This window comes from Heterocephalus glaber, unplaced genomic scaffold (assembly GCF_053883595.1).
Source record: "Heterocephalus glaber isolate CG9 unplaced genomic scaffold, H.glaber_assembly_v1.0 deba00001479, whole genome shotgun sequence".
NCBI lineage: Eukaryota > Metazoa > Chordata > Mammalia > Rodentia > Bathyergidae > Heterocephalus > Heterocephalus glaber.
The window spans coordinates 18620362-18646519 of record NW_028258316.1 but is presented as its reverse complement, the minus strand read 5'-3'; the positions used below and the strand labels follow the sequence as shown (position 1 = coordinate 18646519).

Genomic DNA, 26158 nt, shown 5'->3' with positions numbered 1-26158 from the left:
AGAAGTTTGTAGTCCCTAAGGTTCTGGATGCCTCTGTGTTTGTGTGAATTGCCTTTCCACACCCTTTACTTGTTTTACATGTGAAAATGTCTATAGCTGGCAATATTACACTTTATCAGTGTGATATTTTCTATGAGGTTTACAGACATTAACTTGTCTTGGGCTACCCGGATGTACCACACTGTTAAGGGAGAAAATAGGAGTAAATGAATAGAAGCAGCAGAGCTTATATGAAATTGCAAAGTACTTGGGGTTTTTTTGCTTTTGCTTTCTTTATTTCTGTTTTTAGTACTTGCCACCTACTAACACACTAAAGACTATAATTTAGTTTTTAGGATAGTTTATTGTGTTTTTCTTTATATAGCTAGATTATAAGCACCAAGAGGGCAGGGTTATTCTCGTTTTGTTTTATTTTGTTTTGTTTGATCCTTTGCCCCCAACATATAAAAGTGTTAAGAGGAAAGGAGAGAAGGAAGAAGGGAACAAGTTAAGCAAACAAGAACATTGACAGCACTTTTATGGGCCTTTTTAAAATAAATGTTACTGCATTTAATCTTCTCAACATATGAAAGTCAGGAGCAATTGTTTTCTTTCCGAGAATGGGAAAGTTGAAGTTGGCTCTTCCAGAAAATAAGAGCTCTGCTAAGCATATATAGCCAACTTTCCATTAAAAACAACCATCTCTGTGGTTCGACAAAATTGGTTTTGAAGGTGAGGGGTTTTTTTTTCTTGCTATAAGACAAGCTATAAGAACTTGGTAAAGTCTTCTTATTCTCTGAGTCCCTATTTCTAAATGTGTAATGTCATACAAGGGACATTGTTTATTGTAGAACAAATGAGATTGTTTATCAGAAGCACTCAGAACGTAGTACCTGCTCAATAAATGTTGGTTTCCTCATCACTGGATTGCTCCAACCTTCAAGTCCCAGAGCTCTGGCTATCAACACCATTCTGTTCTAACCAGGGAAGAGGAGATTTCAGTAGAGAAATACTCATCTCAGGTCCTGCTCTAATTGTCTTGGGGAGTTTTGGGCAAGCTGTGCCTCGATAATATATGAGCTGGCAGGGAAAAGCCTTACTGGTGTGTTTTACTTTTATTTTTAATATTCCCCATCAGGCCAGTGTCCCGATAGCAATCAGCACTCTGTCCGAGCTGGCATGAGCTTCAGGGTAGTGCTGCTTTCTTGGCTTCTTTGGCAGAGCTTCTCTGACCACTGGGGCCTCAACAGAAAATCCAGCCTCCTGATAACATGATGCTGTCTGTCACTTCCAGGTATGGATGGGCCCAGAACAGATACAAGGGTCCAGTCAAGAGGACATGCCTGGTTAAGGTCACACAGCACATTGATTTCAGAATTGTAGTAGATTCTGATAGGTGTTGCTTATGCTGCCAGCTATCAGAAGAAAAGTCCCTTCATCTCTTGGCAAGGAGGATGGATGGAAGGATCGTGAGGATCTCTTTTCTGAGCAGAATAAGAGGTTGAGAAGCTGTCTTAAGCAGCTTACCATTGCTGCAACAAAATACATGACATAAACAGTTTAAAGGAGGGATGATTTATTTGGGTTCATGGTTTCAAAGGTTTAAGTCCATGGTTGGCTAGCTCCATTGTTTTTGGTTCCTTGGTAAAGCAGAAATATGGTTGGAGAGCCTGGTGCAGAAAAGCTGCTCATCATCTGACAGCCAGGATCCAGAGAGAAAGGGGAAAAACCAGGGAAGAAGGGGCTGGGGACCCATTCCCTTCAACTAGGCTCCCCTCCTGTTTCCATCACCTCCAAATAGAACACGAAGTGTAATCTAATCGGTGAAGTAATTCACAGAAAAGTCAGAGCCTTCATGATCCAAACATTTCCCAAAAGTCCATTAGCAACCAAGCCTTTAAAACAATGAGCCTTTTGGGCACTATTTTGGATTTCAGCCATAACAGAAGCTTGGATTTTAGTTCATTGTAGGCATGGGGCAGTTCATTCCTCAGTTTGTGCCTCCTTTTTTTCTGTGCTTTCTGGAGCACCCTATGATCCTCAGTTATAAAAGTGGAAGGAGCTGGAGTTCCACCTGGGAGAGTCTCTTGGTGGTCAAGTCAGCTAAAACCTATGTGTTCGTTTGTCAGGGGCTCCCTCGTTTCACAACCCTGCCATTTTTGTCTCTCAGGCAACAACAGCCTCCTGATCTGTATGGAAGACGGGCTGTGGTCCTTCCCAGAGTCTCTGTGTGAGCTCATGTGTCTCGCCCCACCCCCGGTACCGAATGCAGACCTCCAGACAGCCCGGTGCCGTGAGAACAAGCACAAGGTGGGCTCCTTCTGCAAGTACAAGTGTAAACCCGGATACCATGTGCCTGGCTCCTCTCGGAAGTCAAAGAAGTAAGTGGGGCTGGGAGCAAACTCACGAGCTCCGGGAAGGGACACAGTCAGATCTGACTGCCTCTTTGGACGGAAACACTCATTGCCTTGCTGACCACCCAGTCATCCCATCCTGTTTTGTGGGAAGCACACATGACTTTAGGTTTGCATCAAACAGAACTAACTTAAAGTTCTGTCTTGGCTGCCACCTGCCTGTGTGATCTCAGACGGGTGACTTCAGTTCTCCGGGATTTTTCAGCAGCCAAATGAAGATGATAAGAACAATTTCCACATCAGGTTGTTGTGAAGAATCAGTGAGGATACATGTGCAAAGTGGTTATAAAGATGCCTTGTACAAGCCACCCTGGTGGCGCATGCCTATAATCCCAGCATTCTGGGAGGCTGAGGCAGAAGGACCATAAGTTCCAGCCCAGCTTGGGCAACTTGGAGGTTTGGCAAGGCCTTGTCTCAAAATAAAAATTAAAAAGGACTGTGAATGTGTTCAGTGTGAAGACCCCAGTCCTCAGTACTGAAAAAATCTTTGTGCATAGTAGTTTTATACATTGTAGGTATTCCTACCATCATTGAGCCAGCACCCATCCAAACACTCCAGAAGGAAGGGGGAGGTCAAATTGTTGGTGGGGCCTGAGTTTCATCTCAACCCACATGTTACTGAGAGAGTCTTATCTTCCTGTCTGCCTCTGGGGAAGGAGTTGCATGAATGCTTTCCCCCTAATCCCTACACACCCCACCACCACCTGTTGCAACAAGAAGGGAATCAAGAATAGGAAGACAACAGTGAGGCAGCCCAGTAGTATGTCGGGAGGGTATGCATCTGACCATTTGGTTGTGAGCTGTCTCTTCTCTCATCTCTTTCTTGAAGACGGGCCTTCAAGACTCAGTGTACCCAGGATGGCAGCTGGCAGGAGGCAGCTTGTGTTCCTGTGACCTGTGACCCACCTCCACCCAAGTTCCATGGGCTTTACCAGTGCACTAATGGTTTCCAGTTTAACAGCGAGTGTAGGATCAAGTGTGAGGACAGTGACACCTCCCAGGTAAGCCTCCTTGAGCCTAAGATCAATACCCTTGTCCTTCACCTCTGTGCTCACTGAAGACCAGACTACACCATAACAACCATTTCTCCAGCCTGCTGTCTACCTAGGCCTGGGTTGCATAATGACAACATCACTAATTAGCTTCCTTTGCAATTTCCCTGAGCTTCATTTCTCTCCCTACAATATCATGTTTTAATTGCTCAGAGATCTTAAATTTTAAGCATGTTTCAGCATTGGAAGCTTACACAGGAAATTATACATGGATTCTCAGTATGTGAAATTAGTCAGTTAAGCCACTCTGACTAGGGTTTTTTTATTTCCAGTTTTCTATCACTATCACCACCCACATTGGTCCTTGAAATATTTAAGGTCATAAGACAACCACTATCTTTAGACATCAGTTGGGCCCTGAAGCATAGAGAGAAAGTGCCCATATTTAGATGAGAAGTACAGCTTTGAGTACACCATGGAAGAAAGGAAGGTCAGGAGGAGCTGAGAGGGTTTGAATTTTATCTCCAGCCACATGTAATTGAGAGAAGGTCCTGGCTGCTTCTGCTGAGGAGTTCTGTCCATGAATTTTTCTAAATCCCCACATCTAGAATTCACCACCCCATAGAATGGGTAAGGAATCAAGAATTGGAAAGGAAAATAAAAGGCAAGAGGAGCCATCATTTCGAGTTGATAACCCAAAGATGCAAAAGATCCTCATCCAGGTGAGGCCAGATGGCAGCCAGCTAAGCCCCAGCACAGATTTCACCTTCAACCAGCCTTGACTGTCTTTGTCATTTAGTGTGACTCTCCAAATGCCAGGGGCTGCTAGCCCACCATCCTCAACTCCTTCTTCGCCCTTTCCTCACATCTAAGCCATTACCATTTCTCTTCAAAACGTCTAAAGCTGTTCCCGTCTGTCCCCAGTGCCACCACCCTAACCCCAAGCCACCATTATCCCTTTCCTGAGCCACCATGAACTTCCAGCATGTCTCCCTTCTGATCGTGGCAGTGCTTTTCCTTACGTCCCTTCAGAATGCAGAGTCTCCCTGTCCCTTGGGCAGGTTCTAGACCCTTGGCCATCCCCAGTGAGGCTGATCCCCTCCTCCCTGCGTCCTTTGTCTTAACTAGTCCTCTCACTTCTTCCAGGTGCCTGACCCTTCACTGTGCTCCATACGCAGACCTGTGGGGTGCCCTTCCGCTGCTTTCTAATCATCTCTCCCCCTGCATCCCTCCTTGGGATTCCCCACTTCACAGCACTGGCCACATGATCTAGCCATCATCTCACCCTTTCACCGCCCCACACCAGGCTGTGCCATACTTCACTGAGTTTTCAGTCAGTTGGATGCTGTCAGCATTTTGGAGAGTGCCCAGCACTTAGTAGGTCCTCAGGAAGTGGCAGCTGGATTAAGGTCTTGAGAAAGGGCTGCGGTGAACATCAAGGCCAGTTTTCTCACTTTCCAGATGAGAAAACCAACAGTCCAGAGATTCCTCTGCACTCAGGGTGGCACGGTGGCATCACCTCAGTCTGAGTCAGCACCCAGTGGCCCCCAAGAGTGCACAGGCGGAGCCCAGTAGGCTCTGTCTGAAAATCCTTGGCTGTGCACATGCAGGCTCCTGGGGACACTCATGGGTACTGGTGCACACTCCTGGGTAACTGCCAGGGCATAGGAGCCTGGGCCGGAACAAGCAAAGGCCAGAGATGACCGTGATGTCTTCCAGGCTGGTCAGCTTTCCTCTCCCTGCCTTACATAAAACTGTTGCTAACAGTTCTACAAACTGCTGAGCCAACTAATCTTCTGGCCGTGGTCATGCTATCAAACTGAAACCCAGTCTGCCTGGGGCCTGCCAAGGAACTTCCATGGCCAGTTTGTATTTAAAGGAGAGGAAAATGTAAATTTATCAGACCACTCAAGCAGCTCTGTTTGGCAGCGGGCGCTGAGGCTGGAGCTGGAGAAGCAGAGTATTGCTTGTCGGCTGAAAGAATGAGGGCGAGTGTGCCAAGCAGGCTCCTAACACAATCGACGTTTCTAGTTTGTACTGAAAGTGAATTTCCTCTACCCTCAGACCAGGGCCCTGAGAGCCAAAGCTAGTACTCACCTCAGATCCCCTCTTCCTGCCTGTAAACACGGCAGGGCCATAGGGCCCAGAGCATCTTGAGGCAAACAGCTTGTAAGGAGTGGGAATTCTCTTTGTTTTCCAAACAAGATCCAGATCCTGGCAGAAAAGACCGAGTTTGTTGTAGGGGAGACTTGTATACTCCCTCCTACTGCCACTAAAAGCTAATTAATAAGTAAAATCTCCACTTCCCTCATTTCACGGGAGGTAGTATAATGCTGGATCCGGAGGCTGGGTTCAAATCCTGGCTTCACCACTTAGTAGCTGGAGGACAAATTACTTAAATCTTTAAGCTATAGTTTCCTTGTATATCAAATAGGGGGACAAATAATACTACTTTCCTCATAGTTTATTTGTGAGAATTAAATGAAGTGATGGAAATAAGGCTGGAGTTGAGCAGGATGCAATCTATGCCACCAAACATGGCAGCCTGGGGAAGGCATACATGAACTAGCCTGCTTTTATAGTCATTCCAGTGGAGGAAATCCCTGATGCTCCGAGTGGGCTCCCAAAGTGCAGAGAAACGAGGGCCACCGGTTGAAAGCTAGCCCTCTGCTGGCTAGCTCCAGAAATCTGGAGAAGGGGCACTTGCCTTGCACAAAGGCAGGAAGTGGTGTGGGGAGACCCGTATGAGTGGGAGGGAGACCTGGTCTCTTGTTCAGTTAAACCTATAGAATAAGTGCCCCTCTAGTTTCTCTAGACCAGTGCTGCCCAGTAGAGATTTCTGCTCTCATGAAAGAATTCCATATCTGTGCTGTGCTCTATGGCCACAGAGCACTGGAAACATGGTTATGGTGACCCAGCAACTAAATATTAAATAGCATTTGATTCACTGAATCAAATGTCAGTGTAAATAGTTACACTTATACTTAGAGTATTTGACAATTCAGGTCTAGCATTTATGGTGCCCTTGTCCTTTTAAACCAAGATGGTGAACGATAATAATAACCCCCCATTTTGAGTGTTTTTATGAGCACCAAGCTTGTATTGCAGACTTTCTCTCATTTTCTCAACTCATAATAAGTCCTTAAAAAAGAAACAATATCTCCATTCTACAGATGCAGATGAAAGGCTGGAGGAGGCTCAGTACTGACACTCAAGTTGGTTCTGAGTTGGGAGACAGGGCTCAGACTCCCCACCCCTGCTCTTCCTACTGCCCCTAAAGTTTCCAGGCCAGGCTGCTGGCAAAGGGCAGGCAGGGAGTCAGCAGGAAGCTGAGCTCAGACACTCCTGAGCTGTTTGAAGCGATAACTCAGGGCCAGCCCCCAGTGAGCAGCACCATGGGGGCTTTGCAGGTGATTAGGGGAGCAGCCAGCTTTGGGCTGGGCACAGGGCCTGCAGAGATGTCTGCAGCAGGGAAGGGCAAAGGCTGTCCATGCTTCATAGACCAAGAACTGCACCTAGTACTGGGTGGCAGCAACTTGTTGGAGCCAAAGGAGAAGGGTGGGTGCAGAATCAGCGACTCATACCTTTGGCTGCACGAGTCACAGAGGGTGGCTGCGAGAGCCCTCCTGTCACTAGTGGTGTGGCGCTGGCCCTTGCCTGCGTGGGCTCTGCTGTGGATGTGGCATAGCTGTCATAGGGACAGTGTCTGCGAGGCAGGGGCAGCACCTCATTCCAGGCTTGATAAATGTGCACTGTGCACCCTGAGGAAGGCTTCCTAGAGGAAGGCAGAAAAATCACAGAGCCAGCACCCGTAGAGCTTGGCATTACCTCAGAGGCCCCTGCTGCCACCCACTCAGTTTATACATAGGGCCACTGAAGCTCAGAAAGGACAGGGACTCACTCTGGGTCCCATGAGTTATGGAGAAAGCCAGGTCCTAAGCCAAGTGTCCACACCAAGTCACAGCACAGGCTACATTTTGTGCCCATTTTCAGTGCTGAGGCTGCATTGCCTTGAGGAAGCAAACACCTGTGAGGACACTGACCCAGAAGAGAGGCAGACTGACAGCAGCTGCGGTTCAGTGGGTGCTTACTGAGAGCCAGTCTCGGAGCACCACACTTACTGCCCATGGCTTCATTTCTGCTCCACAGCATGGCTGTCCTGCTTTACAGACCAGGGAGTGCAGTTTCAGTGAGGGAAGTGCTGTGCTCCATGTTACAAAACCAGGAAGTGAGGGATGGACACTCCTGTTATTAGGTCAGGCTGCCTCCGAAGCTGAACTCCTAGTCTCCTGCTACCCACTGCCTGGTTCTTGCTGGCCCTGGTGCCACCACCACATGCCCTATTGTGTTGACTTTCATTTCTACCTAGGAAGGGTCTCGATCTCCTTCTCTCTCCCTTCCCCCCACTTGCTTTCCTCCATCGTGCTGAAGGCACAGAGGCTCAGTGTCACGAGAAGAGATTCTGACATTGGCCTTTCATAGGGACATGGTGGTGCTGCTTTCTTCTTTGGGTTCTCGTCCTTTCAGAAGTGCACTGATGTTGGCTGGATTCTGCAGGCCCTGTTCCTTTGAGACAGTGCGGCAGAGTGTTCTGAGCCTCGGTGGACACTCAGCCGAGGGTGTGTGTGTGTGTGTGTGTGTGTGTGTGTGTATTCAAACACTTAACATAAATGGTCTCTTAACCTCTAGATACCTCCTTTATGTAGAAGATTCTGGGCTCTCTCAGCAGTCAGAGAAACTGAGGCACAGAGAAGTGAAGGAACCTTCCCAAGTTCACATACCTGGGAGGGTGTGTGCGGACCTTTGAACTGAAGCAGTTTCACTGCAGCCCATGCCCTTCACCACTGCACTGCACCATGCACACACTCACCTTTCCACTTCCTCGCTGACTCTCAGCTTCCCAGTTTGTAAAAAGAGCATGATTTTAGTTCAGAGTGTTAAAATGATTCTCAGGACACTAGGTATTTCATAAGTATTTGACAATCCAGATCTCTATGTGGGTAAAGAGGCAGGAAGTTAAACAGTATGTGACTTCTGACGGACTCAAAGGCACACAGAGGCAAACTGCTTTGGCAAAGGATGTTCAGCCCTTTTGTGAGAGATTTTACCTATTGTGTCTTTTGAGCCAGACACACGGACTTGGTTCAGTTCCCCAGCACCCACAAAACAGGTCTCTGTTCCTCTCAGAACAGAGCCTCAAAATCATCAGATCTTCTGTGGTCAACTTGACTCAGTCAGCCACTAGGCAAGGTCATTTCCCGTCTGCACCAGGTTGGGGCAAATGCTGAGGGCACCCAGGTGGAGCTCCAAAGGAGGCTCTGAGCATCCAGAGAGGCTCCAGAGTCAGTGCACGCAAAGGTGAGGAGGCAGGCAAGAAAGAGACGTGCACTCGGGAGGCAGGTGGTTCGCCTGGAGGAAGGAGCTCTGAGGTCAGGAGGTGGGGCTGGAAATGTCCTCTGGGTCCCATCATGGGAGCCCTGAAGTCCTGGCAGGCTAAGGCTTTTAGGCAGAGCGGACCCACCTTATTTTTGTTAAGGTAGATTTAACAGCAGAAAAGGGCCAGATGAGCCAGGCAGGAGAGGGAGAAAGTGGAGGCAGCAGGACCAGTACCTTATGCTCCCACCTTCTGTGGTGAGGCCTCCCCCATTTGAAACTCCCTGAGCAGATTCCAGTGAGCTCAAATACATTCTCTGCTGCAAACCCAGCTCTCCAGCCAGCTCTGGCCCACGTAGTGCTGAGGTCTGCAGCCCTTCAGAGGCTGGAGGCCAAATGCATCATCAGCCCAGGCCAAGGCTCCAGGAAATTGGGGTCAATTTCCTACTCCCCCGAGGGCCCAGCAGAATCATGGGGCCTAGAGCCTGGGGCTCCGACAGGGAGAGTCTGGGTTCTCTAAAGCCCCATGAAGCTCCATAAATTTGCCAGGAGCCCACACAGAACTGCTGAGCGTCACTCTGCAAGTCACCCACAGCTGCATGCTCATTATGGGCCACCTTCTCCCATGGCCAGGGAGGCTTCTCCGGCAGTCACACCTCCTGCAGCTAGTGGAGGAGAGACCCAGAGAGGGGCCCCTTGTCCTTCTGAATCCTGTCTCCTTGCAGCTGTTTTCCCAGACAGGGCAGCCCCAGCCTACATCAGCCCTTTGAAAGAGTTTATTCATTTCTTCAAACACACACTCATCATTTATTCCCTTTTTTATTCATTTCTTCACTTACTTTCTTATAAATTTACTTCCTTGACTATGCATCCATTATTATGTATTACAAATTAATTCCATCGCTTTCCACCTACTCATCCCATCTTTGGTTAAACAACCAGTACTTTAATGAACAAGACTAGCTGTGGAGTGATGAGTGAATGGACTGAATGCCCAGGTACCATGGAAGGTCCCGAGGACACAGAGGTGAATGGAGTGCTGTGCTGGGCCTGAAGGAGCTCATGACTAGTGGGGAATGATGGTAACAAAGACATAGCACCAAAGATGTGGAGATGGTGCACTGTGCAGAATTGGGCCAGGAAGGATCATGCCAGATAGTGCCCTCAAAACTGTAGGAAGTGGAAACCAAAGTTCGGGGTTGGTGGCAGTGTTGTGGAGAGCAGTGAGTGGGAAGCGAGGCAGAGGAAAGGCTCAGGAGTGGGTGCAGGAATCTGAATGGAAGCTGAAGGTGAGAGGGAACCACTGCACAGAATTTCATGCTGGAGGAGCACAGTCAGCTCTTTGGGTTTATGTTGAGTTTCTCATCTGACTCTAAGCCTCAAAGAAGGATAGCAGGTGTGGCTTGTTCTGAGAGCTTCCAGAAGATGGACCCTGCTCTGAGAACTTCCAGGCTCTCTCTTTCTTTGGGGTACATTCCAGACTCCTTAGGGTAGCACCCAAGACCTCATACCTCATCCGATTTGCCATCTGCTTTTCTTCTTCCCTTAAGCCATAGAAGTCTCTCCACTGCTCACTGTTCTGTTTTCGTACAACCTTCCAGCTTACAGGAATGCCCTTGTGCTCCTTTTGTGCCTGTGATTCTCTCATCTCCTGAAAACTTTTTTTCCAAATATCACTTCCTCTAAGAGGTCTTCCCAGGTTGAGCCTTCACAACCATTGATCCAAGACTCACAGCATCGGCCCAGCTTGGCCTGGTGTCACTGCGCACAGGTGTATTGATGGGGATGGCTAGGCCTACGCCTGCCTTTCCTTCCACTTCACTGGATCAGATGTTTGGCCCCTGTGCCCCACAGAGCTGGACACAGAAGGGGCCCTAAGGAAGAGTTCTTGAATTCAGTGGCAGTTCTAAAACACCTACAGAGGAGGACCTCCCACTGGGACCTTGGAGCTTAGAAAGGGCTGCAAAAAAGGATGAGTCTTCAAACTGCATTTGCCTAATACTTTGTAGAAGGGTGAGAAACAATCCATTTCATATTTTAAAGAGTTGGGAGGGCCGCATAGCGAGATGGACCCCATACCACCCTCTTGGTGCCATTGCCTAAGGAAGGGAAGAAAAGGGAAAGAGGAGAGAAGGAGAGGGGAGGGGAGGTGAAGGAAGCCCTTGGAAGAGAAAGCTTTTCAGCTGGGCCCAGTTTACCTAGTTAATATAAAGCACAATCCTGACACGAGATACTTTCTTGTGGACTGAGAGTAAACAAGCTATAATGTGTGACCGTCTCTTAAGGAATAGCCCTAGGACACACTCTCTTACCAGGTGTGTAAGTAGGCAGCCGTGTTGCTGATGGGCAGCAACTATAATAAACAGTGCAAATCCAAGCTGTACTTGCTCGAACTGTAATTTTCTGAAAGATCACTGAGATAGGATTTAGGAAACCTGAGAGACAGGCTGCCTAAAAGGCCTGCAATGACTTTTCTGTCTACTCTGAGTCCTTAGTCTCCTGATCTGTGAAGTGGAGATACTAACAACACCTCTCTTTCAGGATGACTGTCAGCCCATTGGTAAGAAATCATTTTGGAGCCCTTTTCAGAGCTGTGGGATATGAGAAATTGATTCTTCTTTATTCTGAGAGGCTTGTCCTGTGGGCAACCTCAGTCCTCACTGTGTTTCTGTGGTGTTCAGGGTCTCGGGAGCAACATCATCCACTGCCGGAAAGATGGCACCTGGAGTGGTTCCTTCCATGTCTGCCAGGAGATGCAAGGCCAGTGCTCTGCCCCAAATCAGCTCGACAGCAACCTTAAACTGCAGTGCCCAGATGGCTACTCCATAGGTATGTGGGGCTATGTGGGGAGCAATGGGAAGCTCGCATCCTTCCAGCAACTCCAGGCTGCTGCTCAGGTGGGCCATTGAGTGCCACTCCATGTAAAGTTCTGCACAGGCAGGAGGGAAACCCTGGAGTGAGGCTAGTCCCTGTCTTCCCAGAGAGGGAGTCAGCTATGGGACATTGGCAAAGCCAAGATGAGTGAGTACAAAAAAAGCTGCCAGAGGCTGGGGAGGGATACAGAAGGCTCCCAAAGGAAGGGTTGCTTACCCAGTGACTTCAAAGAGCTTGTCATCCAGAAATGCCATGTCAGAAAGAAGAGCCCATGTCACGAAGGAGTTGGAGATGTGAAAGTATACCTCATGTTTAGGGAAGCCCTACGGATCCAATCTGGCTGGTCTTATTATTAATTGTAAAATTTGCATCCTACTATCATTCATAAGGGTCTGCCATGGGTCAGACCTGCATCAAACACTTGAAGGACATTACTTCCTCTCTTCTCAATAACTTTTGACACACATGAGGCAGCTGAAACTCAAATTTAAAGAGGTCATGGAATATGCACCATGCCCATCCTGAGACCTGTCCTATTCCAAAGCCTGGTTCCTCTCCATGACCTCTCAGCTCTCTCCAGAGGAGGACAAATTGCATTTTTAAAATACTGCTTGTGCAGTGTAGGCCAGTTCAAGAAATGCACACCATGAGGAGTGACAACCTGGGACCTGATGCCACATACTTGCCTGGTTTGAACCAGGCAACTGGAAAGATGCATTAATCATCAGCTGCACAGCCTTCTGGGGAACTTGGAGAGCATGGAGTCTGACCTCAGTTAAGGGTGGTGGTGCCAACCCCTTGAGCTGATTCTCTAATTGACCATGATGAAAAGCCCAGGGAATTGAATGTCCTTTCTCATGGTCAGTGTGATTTATGGGTAATTGCCAGGGAAGGTTATCTGAGTGTGCACCGAGCCAGCATGTTCCTTACTTGGCACACCAAGTGTTGTCACTACAGATCCAGCAGAAATGCCTGGGGTGGTGGAGGTCCTTGGGGCCTGACCACCTCTGTTTCAAGATGGAGATACACAAGCTCAAGTAGTAGGAGATCTTCACCTGGACTTAGAGTAGGGATCAGCACTCCTGTCTACGTCTGGCGTTCTTGCTCTTGCAAGAGTCAGAAACACCAAAGCCTGCAATTTCTCTCTCGTATGATCACAAGGAACTTTAAGATCTAACAGAGACACCAATTCAAATAACCCTGGTGAGGAGGGTTTCAAAGAGAAGGGCTGCAGGGCCCGCCAAAACAGATATTCCACAAGTGAGGGGCAGCAGTGTTGCCATGGTGAGTAACACTGGGTGCTCCATCCCAAAGCCAAGATTTTCTCATCACCATCATTTCTGGCAAGTGTACCCAGCTCTGGGTCTGTGTGTCTGTGATGAGGTTCTTATTCCCAGCTCAGTCTGAAGACACAAGTGAACATTCAGCCACACTCACTGAGCTGCCCTGTGAGAAAAAAAATTGAATTAAGTAACTTTTATATATAAAAAAATCTATAGGAATGAATTTACTGTCTGTCCATACTGACTGACCCATACAAATACATTCTCATATATGTAGGCAAACATCCATCACACACAGAAATGCTTCATAACCACAGACAGCATCAGTCACACATCACACATGCTTGCAACCTACAGGTCAACCAAATACATACCACACAATCACGTTACCCCCACACGTGTACACATATGTAGCACAGAAACCTACACATGGCACAGATACACAATACATAAGCACACAGACCTCAGGAAAACAAACTTGTGTCCCCAAATATATCAAACACAGAAAGATGCCCAGAGGGTAGACCAAGCACAAATGCATCTCATGGCCATATTGTGCATATATTGCATTCACCTGTCACAATACCTGCAAATGAGCTCCAGTGCCTGGCTCTCCACTCTCCTCAGAACAGTCTAGAGCTGGTGGAAGGGGTGTGCATGATCGTTGGATTCCATTACTCCTTGAGTTTCTTCAAGGTCAAAGCAGAGAAGGAAAGAAGTCTGTATGATATTGGAACCTGGGTCTCCCTCTGCTCCCCAGAATCTCATGTTTCCAGGATCACCTGGATGGCCTATCTTATGAGTGTGACAATCCATGGTGGGTGACTGACTGGAGGGTGGGGACTATGTGGGAACAGCAGAGAGAGCAAGAGGAACATGGAGGGACTGAGGGAAACAGAGAAATGAAGGGGGGATGCAGGTTTCCCTCCCCGACCCCTTGGCTCACTCCAAAGCCCCTCGTGGGCCTGGGCTGAGCCTTTCCCTGGGGAGACCCTGCTTCACCGTAAGGAGGAGTGTGATCAAGGCTTTGTAAGAGGGGAAGGTGTGTGCAGGGCAGGGGCGTGCTAGGACTGGGGGCTGGAGGGCACCTCTACCGTGCCCCAGCCTGGCTGTCTCTGGTTCCTCCCCCAGCAGCCAGGGAAGGCTTGTGTGGCAGTTATGAGCCTGCAGAAGGTCGTGGTTGTTGCCACTGGCTTCACCCTCCCTGTGCCTCTGGGGAAGGAGAGGTGGGGGCCTGGTGAGATCACCACTCTGTAATGATGCCAATTATGGCTCATATATCACAACACAGCAGCCTGGTTCTGAGGCCCAAGAGCTGAGGCATGGGGAAGGGAGCCCAGGGAGGGGAGAGAGAGAGAGAGAGAGAGAGAGAGAGAGAGAGAGAGAGAGAGAGAGAGAGAGAGAGGAGGGAGAGAGAGAGAGACAGAGAGAGACAGAGAGAGAGAGATGGAGAGAGAGAGAGAGAGAGAGAGAGAGAGAGGCAGGCTGCAGAGGACAGATAGCCAGTGCCTCCTGCTTTGATCACATTTTCCCTTTTATGCCCTGCACTCAGGGTATCAGAGCCTTTGTTTATTACTCAGACACTGCATCACTTTTTTCCAAAACAATTTTATCATCACAGCTTGTCCCACATTTGCACCCTAAAATCTCCTTTAGAACTGAGCTTGTGACAAAACATACACCACCAAGTTACTCGGCCTGCTTGGGAATGTTCTGATCACTCATCCTTTCTGTCTTCTTGCTTTTCTTCCGTTTCTCTTCTATCCTCTCCACCCTTCCACCGGTGCCTCCTCTCCCCTGTCTGTACAACCACATCTGAGCCAGTCTTGGGCCTGGAAGTCAGGAGAAGAGCTGTGGGCGTTAAGCTGTGGCCTTCTGCTCCCCACTGTCATCTTGAGCTCTGGATCCCTTGGCTGAGGGGCCTGTGAAATGGGCACCGTGACACCTGTCTCACAGGGCGTGATTTGCAGAGGATGGAACTGACCTAGGAAAATCACCCTGCAAGGCCAGAGGCGCTCCCTATTTTGGGCTCCACTTTCCTATCCTTCAAGTGCAGATGTTCTAAACATTGTTCTGGATGGGTCACCTCACCCCTGCCCCCTCTTTAGACCTTGTGTTTCTCTTAGACTGAAGAGGGTGTTAAAATGGCAACAGAAAGGGCTCTGGATAGATTACACACATATAGGCCCCTATGGACATGTGAACTGCTTCAGAAAGTACCAAGAACAGTGGGATAAGGGTGTTTAAAGTGAGAGGAAGGGTTTTGTGGAGGATTACTGGCAGTGTGTCACTGTATTTAATTTGTAAAAATTTGAACATGAAGAGACTATCTAAATCATACCTTGTATGTACTATGTATATGTACATATGTGTGTGCCTGTGTACACACATGATGAATGTATCTGTAAGGGGGTATTTAGAATGGCTAACATATAGGATAGGTAAAGAAAAGAGTTAGCTCTCTCGGTCCTCCATTGATTGTTCAGAGCAGTTTTTCTCTATGACAGGGGAGTGACCTCCTCAGGGCCTGGTCAGGCTCTGACCACATGAATGAGTGCCTTTTTGGAGTTGAGGGGATATCCCATGGGATGGGTTTTGTTTCTAGGTCACTTCAGAATGGGTGAAGTCAGGGCAGAGAACGAGTGAGCCAGGTTGCAGTCAACTTATCCCCAAATTTATTTTCATCCCTTCAGCCATTTCATCCATCCTTCCCTTATATGAACATCCATGTATGCACCGACCTTCTCCTTCATAAGACATCTAAATGTCTGTTTGGCATCCATCCGTCCATTTTCTCATTTCCTCAGACACCAAGGCACTCATTCACACCTAGTCTCTCTTCAGCAATTTCAGTTTTTGAATGCCTACCACTTGCCATACACAGTGCTGGGGCTTCGAAGGAGGAGCAAGACACTGCTGGCCCCACGCACTTACAGTCCAGCAAGGAAGAGTGCAGTGGTTCCAAACAAATGGGAAATGGCAATGTGACAGATGCTTGGATGGGCACGTGTGAGGGGCACCTGTGAACAAGCGGCACGTGGTCTGAGCCTGGAGGGTGCTTAGGAATGTTCTAGTTAAAGGAGGATCTGGAAGGTGCAGGAAAGGACAAGGATAAAAGCGCAAAGGAGAGAGAAGCATTGGGACTAAGAAGAAAGAGGCTGGTGTTATATTTATGTTCACATCATCACTTGGCTGAGGCTCACTGAGCTCTCTCTGGTTGTAAGGCTCTGGGCTGGACTCAGAGATAAATCGCCAACATCTATGCCTTCCTAGCATGCTAACTTCAGGAAAGCAGGCAGCAGGAAGGCACCACTGGGCTGAGACTTGTGTGAGACTCTGAGTGCCCAACAGAGAGAGGGGAGGGGAACCCAATGCAGTAGGCATTCAGGAGAGGGAGTGCTCCCAGCCAGCTGCAGAGACCTGGAGCCAAAACTTGCCACAGTCAAACCAGGTCTTGAAGAACTGGTAGGGCTTGGTCATGGGAACGCAGGACAATGTTTCAGAAAAACAGCTGAATAAAAACAGAAGCACAGCGGGGGGAAGCATAGGACTCATAGACAGCCAAATGTAGTTTGTTCACATTGGACCAAGGAGGGCATGGAGATGGCAAGTGGAGAGGAGGTTGAGAAGAGCATGGGAAGCACCAAAGGCTCAGGAAGGGGAGTGAACTTGATCCTAGATGTGGGGAGTGTTGGGGAGGTTTTGAAACAGAGGAGAAGCATGGCCAAGCTGGACTCAGGGCCAGTGATGGTGGCTCGACTTGAGACAAGTGAATGGAGTCAAGGAGGTCAGGGTGCCCTGCCAAGGGAGCTCACCCCTTTCCACTGTCCTGGGGATGGGACAGGCAAGTCCACCAGGGACCCAGGAGCAGCAGGGAGTCAGCTTGTGGGCATCGGAGGTGGGCGCAAACCACCAACCTGCACTGTGCTTCCCCTCAGGGTCAGAGTGTGCCACCTCGTGCCTGGACCACAACAGCGAGTCCATCCTTCTGCCAACAAATGTGACGGTGCGTGACATCCCTTACTGGCTGAACCCAACACGAGTGCAGGTGAGTGACCAGGGCCATGCCCTGTGTCGAAGGGAGAGGGAAATGGCATTGCTGAGCCCCAAGTTCATCCCCGTGCCTGCATTGCTTCATGTCATCATCACATCTTATTTAATACTTCTCATCAGGACCCATGGTAAGGGCCTTTCATTTATTGTCCTCCTAAGTGTTGATGATGGTCTGGTAAAGAGTCCTCATGTCCCTGATTTACAGGTAAGGAAACTGAAGCATCAAGAGCACTTAGGGAGTGAAGAGTGAGATCGCAGTCTAGGGTCTGACTGACTGTCAAGTCCACACTCGAAGGATAGTGCTCTTTAGTTTCTCTGGTGCCCTCAATCTTGATGTGTACCCTATGGGAGTCTCCTTCTGTAGCTTCTTTCTTTCCCTTTACCTGTTTTGTGGAAAGCAATGAACATGTGATGTTCAGGACACGAGCCACACCTACTGTTGATGGAACACTTCCTGTGTTCATGTGCCTGGAGCTTTGCTTACAAATGATATTTAAACCTTAAACAGGAGTAGGAGGGAGAGGTCCTGGTTGGCCCTCGTACACGCTGAGTTCTCAGAAGTGTCTCGATGGGCCTAGAGTGAGGGCTTGAAGCCACACTACAGTGTAAATGGCGGGGGCTTCCTGTGCATCAGGGTGGCCTAATGACTATAGACTCCCCGCTTTTTGACAGTGACAGTTGGACTTTGAGGTTGGTCATTCTCACTTACCCTTGTGTCACCTGATCTGTTGGGGCCCCCTGAGTGGATGTGGCTTCCATTCTTGTCCTCCAGGGTGGCACCATTCCCAGGTCTCACGGTGGCCCTGGGCACTGGCTCCATGCCTTGGAGAGACAGGGAAGGAGCCGGCAGCAGAGAGGACAGGCGCTTTTCCGCTGGATCTCTCTTCACCAGCCTTCCTGGGAGCTTCTGTCTCCCAGCCTGCTGCAGATTGAGCCCCGGATAGCTGGTTAGAACCCGATATGGGGTGTACTGTTTCTCAGATGAGCTGAGGGCATGGTTTCAGGGGCTTATTCAGCACCCTTGGCCTGTGGACCCGACCAGACCCTGCCACTTCCCATACACTCCAGCCTTCATATCCCCTCCATTCTTTCTCCTCTTTCCTCTTCTCCTACTGCTCTCTTTCCTTTCTCTGTCTTGGTCTCTCCAGTCTCATTTCCTTTATTCTGCCTCTACTTTTTCAGTCTCTCTCTCCTCCACGTCATATCTTGTTCACTTGGTTCCTCTTCCTCCCATGCACACTCCTCCCCCTCCAACATCATCCTCTGTCCCTCTCTCTCGGCATAACTGCAGGACAGCCCATTTCCCTAGCCTTGGCTCCTTCATCTGCTTCCTCCACCTCTGAGTGCCTTTCCCCATTCCTGAGCCAGCATCCCCACATGAGTACCCCCAAGAATGTCCTGGTGTGCACATCTGTGCAAAAACACCCTGAGTGCAACATCTCGTGTGTCAGACTCACAAGGCAGCTGGAGATCCCTAAGTCCAAGCCCCTGGTTGCACAGATAGAGAAACAGAAGATCACAGAGTCACGCGGCTGGAGAGCTAGACCTGCCAACCACCTACCAGTCAGGGCTCGTGATTGGCACCCCCTCCCACCCCTCATTACTCACTCCACCTCCCCAACACGCCAAAGCATGAGAGACCACCCTGTCACCCCAAAGTCAGGGTCCTCTTGGCCTGGCCGAGCTCCACTTGAGGCCTTTTCTACCTCTTGAATAAATTCCCACCCTCCCCTCTGTGAGCCCTGGTCACTAAAGAGTTCAGTTATAATTCACAATGAAATAAATCCAAGGATCTGAAAGCCTGCAAGCCACCCCCCACCCCCCCGAGTCGCCCACCCGCTGCCTGCCTGCCCCAGCCCCCACCCAGCTCCCTGGTCTGCCTGCCTTTATTGATGCGGGCCTACGGAGAGAGTCATAACGAGGTTCAGCCCTCCACAGGTCCCTGGAGGCCTCATTATCCAAGAGGAAAAAAAAAATGTAGAAAAAGGGAGGAGGGTGAAGGGCATAGATTGATGATTTCCAGGAAGAAGGCAGAGGAGCTGGCCCTCACTGCACCCTTGCCCCCAGCACTGAGCTGCGCAAATAGAGCTGCAGTGCTGGCGTTTCCCAGCCCAGGGAGACCAAGACTAACTCCTCAGCCTCCAGAGGGATAGCCCCACACAGCAATGGGAGACCAGTGGTCTGTATGAGGGCCTGCTCCAACTCCCAGCACCTTTGCCCAGGGTAAGAGAGAGGTGAGAACTAACGGACACTGCCTGCTGTGATTGGGCACTGGGTGGGCTTCTCATCCACCCAGCACCACACACACACACACACACACACACACACACACATACACACACGCACACACACACACACACACACTCATAGGACCTAGATGGACATTAAGCTTCTCATGTTTCCAGTGAGGGAAATAAAATCTCAGAGATGGAGGCCACATGCTGAAGAGGAATTGAAGAGGGACTTGTATCAGTCCAGTGCCTCAGTTTACTTGAGCCATGCAACCATCACAGATGTAGAATAATAATCACAATGGCAAGATACTTACAGATTGTTTACTAGGCTTGTGCTGGCAAGTGTTTGACAACTCCCTCTCCACAAAAAAAGAAACTCCAATTTGTAGCATTTGCCAATTTCCACAGTGTAAATGCTCCCACCACAGCAGAAGTTAGGGTGTCCAAATGCCCATCACTGGATACAAAGTTGGGAAGATGCAGGTACTAATGGCCACCTTCAGCCTGTGTAAGCTGGCTACAGATCACCACTTCCATTTGTCCATGACAGACTCTCTCTTATGCCCTTTATGTACTATTATGTATGATGACATGTGCACGAGTGACTATCAATGCTGAGGTCATACGTCATTACTAGTACCCAAGGACAGTGAGCTTGGGCAGGTGAGACTGTGGCATTTTATTTCCTGAGACACCTCCCCCACACAATACGTGCTCAGTAAATATTTATGGTTGCTGGGTCAGGTGACCAAAGTTCTGCTCTAGGCCCTGGCACCTTCATGCTCTGTGTCCTGGGGCAAATCTCACCACTTCTATGGGACATTTTTCTCACTAAAGCCAGCTTAGGTCAGACGGCACGAACTCATGCATCTGCAGAGCCTAGGAGGGTGGGAGGGCTGAGGGAAATGGTCCAGCATATTATTCTGCACTTTTGAATACTGAGGCATATTATTAATATTAGCAGTCATACTATTTGCTATCAATATTTCTGAAAGCCAGAAAACCTCACAAAAATATAACAAACACTCATATACATACTACCCAAGTTTAGAAAGAAAACGCTGCAGATATTAAAGTTCTTTCTTTTCTTTGCAATGCAGCTTGCATGCTCATGTAAAGCACGGGGCTTGACAAATTCTTATTCTTGTGCACATCCATGAAATCACTACCCATGTCAGGATGTGGACCTTTACAGCTAGCCAGGGAATACTCCCCTTCCTCTCCCACACAGTACCTCCACCACCAAGGTAACAGGGGTTTTGTTTCTATCTCTATCAATTGGCTTTGGTTACTTTTGAGCTTCATGTAACTGGAATTCTAAAGTATATGTTTCATGAACCTCTTTCATAGGCATGTTTTTAACTTCTAGAAAGAAAAAAAAATATTTTTTTCCCCTAAATCATCCCCTTCTTAAGCCCCTCCCCACACATGTACTTTTGAAAGAGATACAAAAACAGAGAACTCTTCCTCCAGTGGAACAAGTGAAATGATGCACTTTCCATTGATAAACACAAATGCCTTTCTAGCTCAGTGCTGGAGGGACTATGGGGAATAGTGGAGACTGGTGAACCATGAAAAACATCATTTGTTTATTTGTCTAGAGTGGGGCAAATCTAGCCTAGTGCAGCAGTGTGGGCCTTGTATAGCTACATTTTCCATTTTTTTCTTGAGTACAATAAATCTGGAGTTTTTAAAATGTGGAATCTTTTAATATTGGCAACAAATTTTGACCTTCTTCAAGCACTTGTATGCCAAAGCAAATACTTCTGTGGGTTGGGTATCCTAGAATCTCCTGGATTGCAACCTTTGGATGAGACAGGCTCCACTTGCTTGGAGATTTAGAATTTTTCTGGGGGTCTGGGGAGTCCTCCCCTATCAGTTTCTAGGAGCACTTCCAATCTACTCCCGTATGGCTCTTTGCTCAGGGATGACAAGAGAGTTTTACAACATAAGACGCAGCTGTTATGCTCAGAATCGTAGTTTCTGTAGGTAGCTGAATACTTAGCTTTTATAATGGCTCTGGAAAAGAAAGGGAGGAAGAGAGAAAGAGAAGAAGAAGGACAGGAATGGGATGAGATTAGGAAAGTACTGACTACTGTGATAAAGGCCACCCACATTTGCTGGGACACTTCCACTATGCCACATTGTTTCTCCTCCATCACACCCACTGAAATGAATATTATCACCATTTTATAGAATGGCCCAGCTCAAGTAATGTGGTTACATTTGCTAATTCTGCTTAAGTCTATCCTTCAAGGAAATCATCCTATACACTTCAGAAAACAAACCTATGCAATACGTGAAGACAGGGTACAGAATTCATCCCTTGAAAAGAAAGCCGCAGAGTAAGAAACTCTGCCACGTCTGGAGATGAGAGGTAGAATGGCTCTAGTGACTGGTACGTCCAGCTTCTCTGATGTGGTAGATGGAGATACGACGTGCCCTGGAGAGGACGTCCATAGAAGAAGAGATGCGACCAGAATCTCCTGATTTATCATCCCCTCATACATTCACTCATCTGATCATGTGTTTGATTTGTCATTCATGCATTTGGTAAAAACTGATTATGTGTTTCCAAATGGTAGGCCTTCTTCAAACACAAAAATGAAAGGATGAAAGTGTATAGGCTTTTAAGCTCACTCAAAAGAAAGTCAGGAGCTTACTGCCTGATAACAAAAGGTGATGATGATGATGATGATGATGATGATGATGATGATGATGATAATTGATATGATTCACTCCAGGCAGGTCCTATAAACCAAGGAAAAACAGGGGCTCATCTGAGAAGACATTCAGAAGGGGGTCAGCTCTGGGTATCAGGATGAGGAGATCCTCTTAAAATGCCTTCCCACACCTCCTTGGCTCTGGGTGGGGGCTCTTTTCTCTGGATCTCATCTGTTAGACACACTGACCCCTCCTACATTTGTCTCAGAGCATCTCCACCCTTCTGAACCTTGGCCTTATCCTTGATCAAAGGAAGGATCTGCTTTGTAATTATAGCTTCAGGGCCTATGAGACATTGAAAGACAGTATGATGTTCAAAACATAGACTTTGAAATCAGACAGCTGTAGGTCTTGCCAACTTCACTGCCTATGTGTATGAAGGTTGACAACTCAGTCCTCAGTTTCCTCTTGTGCAAACCAGAGTCCAAAATCATATCTATCTCATAGTTACAGTAAGTCATCAGCATGAGGAAAGCTCTGAGCATAATATTCATCTAATAGAGGGTTTCTACTGGTGAGGTCGAAGACAATGATGATGGTGTTGGTAGTAATGGGAGTAATGATAGTCTTAGGTTTTGGTGATGGTGGTGGTGATGGTGGTGGTGGTGATGATGCTGATACTAGGAGGATGAAGACAAAGAGGAGGAAGAGGTTGATGGTGGTGATACTAGTAGTGCTGGTGGTGATGCTGGTGGTATTGGTGGCATCACCCATGGCAGTGGTGCCGATGGTGCTGCAATACTGGCAGTTGCAGCTGGGAAGAAAAGACAGTCCATTCTTCCTAATCACCAGGGGAAGAAATGAAAACTTCTTACAAAACGTAGTCTGAAGGGCTCTGGTTGGGCTACATATCTCTCTGGCATTAGGAAGAACAAGGCCAATGTTTGAGGTGCCCCATGTGGATCTCACAACTTGTAGTCTAAACAGCCTAGCCTTTCCTTCAGTTCCCACTGCCTGTCCCCTTTCCGAGTTCCCCTAGCACACAGAGGGCCCCTGTAGTAACAGAGGTAGGGCATGCAGACCTGAGCAATAGTGGAAAATCCAAAAGCCTTGGAAAGACAAATAGGCTCTTACAGATAGTATAAAAGTCCTTTTTCTGAACTCGAATCAGGTAAACTTCAACATACAGAAACTTGTACAACTACACCAAGACACTCCTGCAGATGGATTAAATTAGCTCTCAAACAGGGTGAGGGATGGGCATCAAGTCCCTGGTGGATCCTAACCCTGCTGTTTTCTACTTCTTGATTCTTTACCAAATGGTCCCAACATTTCTGGATTGGAGCTGAGAATAGACACTCAGACTCAGAAAAGAAATCTGGTTAAAGTTTTTCAGAGAATTAAAGCAGGTGATCCTGTCCACTCTGGCCTCTTGGCTGGAAAGCAGTGGTAGAGAAGGAATATTAAGGATCTCACATTCCTTCCTATGTGTTTGTTCACTGTGTTTCATGTCTGATCCTGGAGAGAAACAAAAATGTCTGAAACCCAAGATCTGTCCTCAAGTAATTTAAGAAATTGGCCCAAAAATATTGCCATATTCATTTATCCCAATATATCATCTTAACACACTGATGACATTTTCAGGACCATTTCACAAGCATAATGGGTATTTAGAAAGGAATTTAAAATTAGAATTGCAATCACATCTTTCCTATGTCAAATCCTATGGTCTTTCTCATAGACCACCTGTGTGTATATTGTGAGAGGGTAAACAGCTTCAGTATAGGCAATGGGGGAGTAGATAGTAGGTGTCACATTGTGAGACAGATTGACAGTTAAGCTCTTTGTTCAAAATCTTTCATTTAACTCAATCTACACTAAGCTGACCCTCTGAACTAGACACTGTGACAGCCATTGCAAATGTTCTTCTGCCACTGTAGGAGGGAGAGTGCAAGTAACAAAATTGTTGTCTGTGGAAGGTCTACTACCTCAAATCTATAAAGAACTTAAAAAGATCAGACCTCCCAAGTTTAAAGACTCAATCCGAAAATGGGTATCTGAAATGAACAGACATTTCTCAGACAAAGAAGTAGAAATAGCAAATAAATACATGAAAAAATGTTCAACATCACTGGTCATTCGAGAGATGCAAATGAAAACAACACTGAGATTCCACCTCTCTTCAGAAAGATTGGCTGCTATCATGAAATCAACCAATAACAAATGCTGGTGGGGCTATGGGGAAAGAGGAACCCTGCTCCACTGCTGGTCGGAGTGTAGACTGGTACAACCACTGTGGAAATCAGTATGGAGATACCTCAAAGAACTAGGACGGGAAGTCCCATTTGACCCCACTATTCCACTGCTGGGGATCTTCCCCAAAGAATTAAAAGAATCATACCACAGTGATATATGTGCACCCATGTTCATAGCAGCGCAGTTTGTAATAGCTAAAACTTGGAAACAGCCCAAATGCCCATGAACTGGAGACTGGATGAAGAAAATGTGGTTTTTGGTTTTTTTTGGTACCAGGGATCGAACTTGGGTCCTTGTGCTTGCGCAGCTGGCGGTGAAACCACTGAGCTAAATCCCTGGCCCTAAATGTGTTTTTTTTTTTAATAAAATGGAGTACTACTCAGCCATAAAAAATGAGAAATTAGAGAAATTTATAGCTAAATGGATGCACACTGAGACCATACTCTTAAGTGAAATAAATAGGACACACATGTATAAATACCGAACAGTTTCTCTGATGTGAGAAACTGAAAGTGTAAATAAGGACTAAATGTATAATAGGTCATGTGAAATAGGAAGAAAAGGGGCAAAGGGGAAGGAAGTGGGAGGGGTAGGGGAAAGGAAAGAAGGGAATGGAATTAATATGAGAAAATGGAAAAATAGGAACAAAATCTTTGTAAATAGGGAGAAATGGAGGGATTGAAGGGAGGCCTGGGCAAGGGTGAAAAATAAGAACCAAGAGAGATTATGTAAAGGTGCAAATTTCCAATGATGAATGTCATTATATTGTATACCTAAAATGTACCAATGATTAGAATGAATAATCAATAATGTAAAATAGGAAGAAAAGGTCCAAAGGGGTAGGGGTAGTGGGAGGGGCAGGGAAAAGGAAAGAAGGGAAAGGAAAAATGATGAGAAACGGAAAATTGTTGTCTGTGGGCAGAATCATCTCTACTTTGATATGGACCCATTCCTTTGTAAGATAATATTTATTATTCACCAGGCACCATTCTAGGCATGGGAGATCCAATGTATGAATGAGAGTTGATGTGGAGCAGAAAAGAAATGCACCCAACCCAGTCCTGACCTGGTGTCATCTGATTCCCTCTGACAAGTCTTCCCAAGAAACTTAATTACATTGTGGCTTCCATATTATACCTCTGCCCTCAGGGAGAACATGAGCTGGTCACAGGGATTTCCCACATTCCAGCCCATGTGATTGTTCATTTCTTAATTAAAATTAATCAGCAGGCACTCATTCAGGAGAGCAATACCTGACCACATAGACTTCCATAATTTGTTCGCACTCTGTTACTTCTCACTGCACATTCAAGTGTATGCTATTTTATTTTATTTCCCTAAAGAAAAAAATGTGATCCAGTATGAAAACTAAGGCATCTATGAGAAATAGCTAAAGGGAACTTCTAGAATTTTTATGCTAGTTTTATTCCTGATGTTTTATCTTCCCAGTTTTGCTCACTTTCCTCCTTCATCTACTTAAAAAAACCTACCATTATGTAGAATTTTACATTATGAGCTGTCTTAAATCATTTCTAGCAGATTGCTTGTTTCAAACCCTGGTTTCTCCACTTAACAGCTGTGGAGCTTGAGGAATATATTCTCTTCTGACACAGATTAATGCCCACCACAGTGTGTGTCGAGAAATAAATAAGATAATGCATAAAGTAATTAGCACCACAAATGCAGTCACTATATTTTAGTTGTCATTATCATCATCATCATAATTATTATTATTCTTAAAGAAAGCTATAAATAAGAACATATGTGCATACCTGTGAGCTCTGCCCGAGAAGGTTAAGAAAAGCACCACAGAGGAAATAAGTCTTGAGCAAAAAATTTAAGGGATAAATAAGGATTCTTCAAGATTGGGAAAAGTATTTCAGTAAAAAGAAACAGCAAGCACAAATTCTCAGAAATTTGTTATGAAAGTGTGGGTAACCTCAGGGAATTGTAGAATTCCCACAGGAGTTTCCAGGATCCCTGGGGCACCCTCAGGGAATTGTGAGCAGCTCCATGTGGCAGTGACAGAAGGTGAT

The 26158-nt window shown here is 47.1% G+C and overlaps 1 protein-coding gene across 2 annotated transcripts in view; it reads left to right on the top strand.

The window, feature by feature from the left end:
• The window catches only part of Pappa (pappalysin 1), a 236695-nt gene that overhangs the window by 187092 nt on the left and 23445 nt on the right, over positions 1–26158 (top strand). For both annotated transcript variants that reach the window (XM_087183298.1, XM_021262175.2), the window contains 4 exons: positions 2150–2360; positions 3223–3394; positions 11440–11587; positions 16854–16963. In XM_087183298.1, the coding sequence (XP_087039424.1) occupies positions 2150–2360; positions 3223–3394; positions 11440–11587; positions 16854–16963 (641 nt within the window). The remainder of the gene's footprint in view (positions 1–2149; positions 2361–3222; positions 3395–11439; positions 11588–16853; positions 16964–26158) is intronic.